Source organism: Scardinius erythrophthalmus (genome assembly GCF_964197995.2).
Source record: "Scardinius erythrophthalmus genome assembly, chromosome: 2".
NCBI classification, from domain to species: Eukaryota; Metazoa; Chordata; class Actinopteri; order Cypriniformes; family Leuciscidae; genus Scardinius; species Scardinius erythrophthalmus.
The window spans coordinates 53,896,223-53,902,377 of record NC_138222.1 but is presented as its reverse complement, the minus strand read 5'-3'; the positions used below and the strand labels follow the sequence as shown (position 1 = coordinate 53,902,377).

Sequence of the window (6,155 nt, the reverse complement as noted above, 5' to 3'; positions counted from 1 at the left end):
TTGAAGTGTCAAGACTGACTGACACTTTTAATCTGAAGATTATGAACACCGTACAATCAGATTCAGCCACATACTACTGTGCAACATCTTTCACTAATACCCTTAACTTTGGAAATGGCACTCGTCTGGTTATTAAAGGTGAGTCAGTGCATGTCACCTTCATGTTAAAGTGTTTATAATGATGATATTGTGAATAAAACAGTTATTTATACAAAACATCATCCATTCTAGGAGCAGAAACCAGCAAACCCACTCATCTACAGCGGCCCAAGCTTGAACTAGTTGAGTCGGCGTTAAATGAGCCTCTACAGTGTTCAATCCAAAACCAGTTCATGAGTGGTGGAGGTGAACATCGTCTCTACTGGTTCAGACATGGATCAGGAGAATCTCCTTCAGGATCCATTTATATTCATGGAAACACAAGTGATCAGTGTGTGGAGAGCTCTGGAGCTGGCTGTCTTTCACCGACATGTGTGTACAACCTCCCAAAGAAAACGTTCAGTTCCTCAGATGCTGGAGTTCACTGTGCACTGGCCACATGTGGAGAGGCTTTATTTGGACATGATCCTAAACTGAATCCTGGTAAGTTTGAGCTTTTCAACATCACATAGAAAATATCAGTCCTACAGTGCATATTATTTGTTATATAGTATATATAGTATATATGTAATATTGTTCCTCATGATTTAGACAACTTAAAGAGCCAGAACACACAGTTAATCTTTATAATTGGCCTTACGGTGCTGCTGACATCAAATGTTACAATCAATATTCTGCTGTGCTGTGTGAGGAGGAAAGGTAAGTGCTTGAATTCTTGCTTCTACAATCAACGGTTTGTTACGGCATAGTAGTAATTCCATGATCTACTGAGAAGTTTAAATATTCTGCATACTTTTTTTAATATAACATTTTCATTGTCAGATGTCCTATATTACAATTAGATCATTTGTGTGAGAGTTAACCATTGTGTGTTTTATTATAGAGTCTATCAATGCAATAGACAGCAAATATCAGCAAATCCAGATTACTGATGATGATGTGTCAATAATTCAGGTTTGTCAAATGAAACTCTCCATATGTAAAACCACTTATAATACATTAATGATGATTTATCACTATCATTTTGCAGAAGTTAAAATTATATTGTCTGGAATGTTCTTTTTTTTTGTGTAGTATAAGGAAGTGAACTTTTGGCCTTCACCCATCACCACCAAACACTCGAAGAGTGAAGAGAAACAACAGACATATGATATTCGGGTTTGACATGTCAAAACCATGGCAAAAACAAAAACACAAACTGGCTGTATATAGCTAGTATTATTCAGTAATAACCATCATTTCATTTGAGCAATTCTGAAAATTATTATTATATAATTATTATTATAGTTATCAATGGGCTAATATATTGTAGTGACTAAAAAACAGTCACAGTAAATATTTTCCTCAATATCTCATTGCAATAATTACATGCTGCATAAGCATGTATAAACATTTTTATTTGCTTTATTCATGTAATAAACATTAACATCTACAATAATTTAAACATTCTACGCATTCTGTCAATGCCACCACTGTAAAATTAGGTGCTACTTATGTTCTTATAAATGTATTCATATATGAAGGCATAAATAAAGTACTTTCCATATGAATTGCTGTGTTCTGTGTGTTTTTGCTGTGTTGTGAACTAGAAGGTGAATAGATCCAATGATCTGCAAACACCAGGTGGCAGTAGAGACCACGTGTTAAATTCAGCATTCAGCAAGACCCTCTTTTAAAGGGGTGGTATAATGCCATTTTCACAAGATGTAAAATAAATCTCTGATGTCCCGAGAGTGTGTATGTGAAGTTTTAGCTCAAAATACCCTACAGACATTTTTATATAGCATGTTAAAATTGTCAATTTTTGAGGGTGAAGAAAAAACGCACCGTTTTTGTGTCTGTCCCTTTAAATGCAAATGAGCTGCTGCTCCCGTACATAGGGCAGAGCTACAACAGTTTGCACTCACACAGACATGACACTGAAAATTTTACAAACGTTTAGCCTTTTATGTTCAAAGTAGAAAAATGGAGAGACTCAAGAAGTGACAACTTGTAGACAACATTTCTGAATGGTTAGTTGATGAATTGATGTAGCTTATGTGTAGTTATCTTCTAGTCATTGATTAGCATATTCTGTCTTGATAATCTATCAATCTTGTTCCCAGGGCGGGTTTATGTAAATTTTAGGGTTAGTGATGTCACTAACCCGGGAGGAATGTAGTGTAGTCCCTTCCAGCTGTTTGTTGTAGTCCTTAAAAAGCAATGTCTTTAAAAGCAAATATCTCCCTTTGTTTTGAACTTTGAGCGTCGTAACTTTGCAGATGTTGTTTATGCTCAAACAGCAACATTACACACTAACTAAAGTTAGAAAAGTGAAATCATAATCAACCACCAGGGATAGTTCACCCAAAAATGAAAATTTTGTCATCACTTTCTCACCCTCAAGTTGTTCCAAACCTGTATGAATTTTCTTCTTCGATTGATCAGAAAAGAAGGTATTCTAAAGAATGTTGGTCACTAGACAGTTGATAGACATTGACTTAGTATGGGTTTGACTTAGGCATCCACAGCATTTTTTTCCTACTATGGAATTCAATGGCTGCCGTCAACTGTTTGAATACAAACATTCTTTAATCTTTAATTCTTTCATCTTGTTTTTTGTTCAACAGAAGAAAGAAACTCATAAGTTTTGGAGCAACTTACTTGAGGGTGAGTGAAGGCCCTTTTACAGAGGACGCGACAGTAGCAAGTGTCTAGTTCATTTTCTATGATTCAATGTGATTGTGAAAGGGAATGTGAAGAGACATGCGGAAAGCGGCAAAACGCTTGTGCACCCAAAATCCTGCCGCTTTCACAAGCAGGCGCTGCCAAAAATAAAAATATTTTATCTTTTTGTGAGTGGCAGCGGCTGCGTCGGCTTTAACCAATCATAGAACAGGTTATTAACGCCCAATCATAGAACATTTTACTAAACTTATATCGGAGTGCTGAAAAAATAAATATTATTGATAAATAATTAATGACAATAATTTAAAAAAAATAAAAAATCTGTTAAGATATATTTATTTATTTGTTTTGTTGATGCTTGTAACTATGGCAACTATCGCCCCAAGACCGCAACGCGAGCACCACCTCAACTGCACAAAACGCTTCCACTACGAGAGAAAGCAGCAGCCGCTCAGTGATTTTGCCGCGTCCCATGTGAAAGGGCCTAAAGTGATGCAACATTTTCATTTTTGGGTGAACTATCCCTTTAAGAATTCTTGTTAAATACCAACTAAATGTGCACTAGTTCTTTTTAAAGGGAACTGTATCTTACACAAGCACCAGGGTCCACCATTTGAGTTAACAGAATAAAAACAACATAACACATAAACACATTTTAACAAATGCACATTACATGCACATCCATTTTAATTTAGTAGATGCAAATGAAGCATAGGCTACCATGCAAGTAATACGTGATTCATAAGGAAACTGTAAACCGGAAAATTTCATAAGTTCCAAAGTTGACCTGAAAAGAACAACACAGAGTCTAACAACATACATTCATTAATCCACATAAAATCAATGAGCACACACAAACAACCTTTCTTTTCCCACAATTATCCTTACTATGCCAAAGAAATGAATATATCTAACAATAAACAGTACAAAGCCTCAATAACACAAACATACAAAGACATAAAAATATGGACGGACACACACACACACACACACACACACACACACACACACACACACACACACACACACACACATATATATATATATATATATATATATATATATATATATATATATATATATATATATATATATATATACATAGCAGAGATAAATTCATTGCGGTAAAAATGATCAGACTATACTCTGGGTTTAATTTTCAGAGGACGAAAGTCAACTCATAAAATCTAGCAAAAATTACCAAAATTATTCTGACAAATTTAATTAAATTGATGTTAGATCATGTAAGATCATGATGAAAATATTTGTGTCGAAGTGAATCGCTCCTCTCTGGATGTTACTGCTGTGATCTGACCTGAGCGTACAGAGACTGCTCCTGAATGACCTTTGATTTGGTCCTTCTAGTGTTCAGAGGTTTCTGACCAAAACTAATGGATGCGTAATTCATGCTGGCTTCATTCTAATATCAAGAGAGAAAATAATCTCCAATTATGAGAGGAAAATTACACATGATGTGGCATAATATACACCAAAAGTTTTAAAAACCATGAAAAAATATATGATCTAATGTTAAATTAATAAAATAGATACATTGGTAAAGATTTGGAAAATATCTGAAATGGAAGATAATTGTGTACTTACTTGATTCTCTTGAGGTTTGGGCACTTTGGGAAATTAAAAAACAGTCTTGTCATTATAAATGGTAGTTCAGTTTCTACAATATTTTTCTTTACAATAATAAAAAAATAGTTTTATTCAGAAAGTCCTACCTTTATTCTGACCCCTGAATAGTTTTATTCCCAGAAAAACAACAAGAACAAAAAATATAATGTTTGAAACTCCAAGAGCAAGAAGAGTTGGATTCACATCACCACTCACTGAAACAAAATTAATTTGATCTTCTTAGAAAACATTTTTTAGATAAGTTTGGTATCATGTACTCTAGTATATGAACCAAATGCTTTTCCAGATAGCAGATAAAGCTAAACATTTCAACAGTTCAAGCCAGACATTTGCATTTCACCTTACCTCTAAAACTGAGTTGAGTTCCTTTTCCAAACAGTATCTCTCCACATGCGGCCACAGCGCAGTAGTAAATCCCAGCATCAGAGTCACTGATGTTGCTCTTGAGGAGATTGTAGACGCAGCTCTGCGTTTGAGACTCACTGCTGTTCTTACACTGACCATTTCTCTCTCCTTTGGTGTAAAGGACTCCTTGAGAGTCTCCCAAGCTTTGTCTGAACCAATAGACACTGTGTTCTCCAGCACAACTCTCACTGAAGATGCTGCACTTCAAATTCACTGAATCCCCTGGATGAAGCGTGTCGATCAAAGACTGCTGAAGAGTTGTGTGTCCAGCTTGAAAAGTGACATAAAGGAACAGAAATATTAAGGACAAAAAAAATCAGATGCCATAAATCAAACAAAGCTAAAAGCAGTAAAACTTACCTTTAAAAAATAATCTAGTGCCTGCACCCATTCCAATGCTGTAATATGATGCGATGACACAGTAATATGTTGCTGAGTCTGAAGGCTTTGTCTGTAAAATGGTCAGATTAAAATGATCATCTCCTTTGAAAACATTAAAACGATTCATTTTCTCAAAGTCCTTATTCCAGCTGGGTTGTTGATTTAAATATAAAGACACAATTTGTATGACTCTTCCATCAGCCGTCTGTTTAAACCATGCTTTTGTCGATTGCAGAAGCTTTGAAAAGCTGCAAGTAAGATTCACATCCTCTCCAGCTCGAACTACTTTTACATCTTCCTGAACAACATCCACATTAGAGGACACATCAGAGGAGCAGACTGTAAAATCAAGAACACAATAGTAACATTTAGAGTTAATAAATAGGCGAATTGTTTAATGTTTAAAAAGACATTTAGGTATATTTACCAATTGTTAAGGAAAGCAAAATAATGAAGTAATATCTCATGATCAGTCGTCTTCCAAAATTGTCCTCAGGCTTTGAATTCCCCTGAAAAAGCAAACGAATGAGCCACACAATCACACACGCTAAAGAATAAGGATAGATCACTAGAATGTGTCTTTACCATGTGTCCATCCAGCTTCGGTCTCTGCTTTAGAAAACTGAGGCACATGTGCACTTTCACCTTAACTTTTCTGCTTTCACACCCCTCGCCACATCAAAATGTCTAAAAAAAAGTCTAACCTAACCATCTTTCCATTGCTCCAAAAAACTCTTATTTTGACAGGTGTTATTAATACTACTGCTTAGTAAGTTGGCCTCTCTCAAAACTATGTGGTTAATTTGTTGTTTTATTGCTAATGATTGATATAGTTTGACAGAAGAAAAAAAAAAAAAGAAAAAAAAAGAAGCAGGAAATAAGATGTTAAAAGAAACATGTAACCAGAAGAAAAACCTTTAAATGGCCTCACATGAAAGTTATTTTTTTACCAATGATGA

The 6,155-nt window shown here is 35.1% G+C and overlaps 1 protein-coding gene across 1 annotated transcript; it reads right to left on the bottom strand.

The window, feature by feature from the left end:
• Positions 1-3,505: 3,505 nt before the first annotated feature.
• On the bottom strand, positions 3,506-5,829 carry LOC308705212 (uncharacterized protein; the record flags this gene model as incomplete). Its single annotated transcript, XM_081390109.1, has 8 exons — positions 3,506-3,553; positions 4,082-4,186; positions 4,369-4,391; positions 4,497-4,604; positions 4,756-5,085; positions 5,176-5,535; positions 5,624-5,705; positions 5,782-5,829. 8 exons carry the CDS (start codon positions 5,827-5,829, stop codon positions 3,506-3,508), a joined length of 1,104 nt encoding a protein of 367 aa, XP_081246235.1.
• Positions 5,830-6,155: the final 326 nt, after the last annotated feature.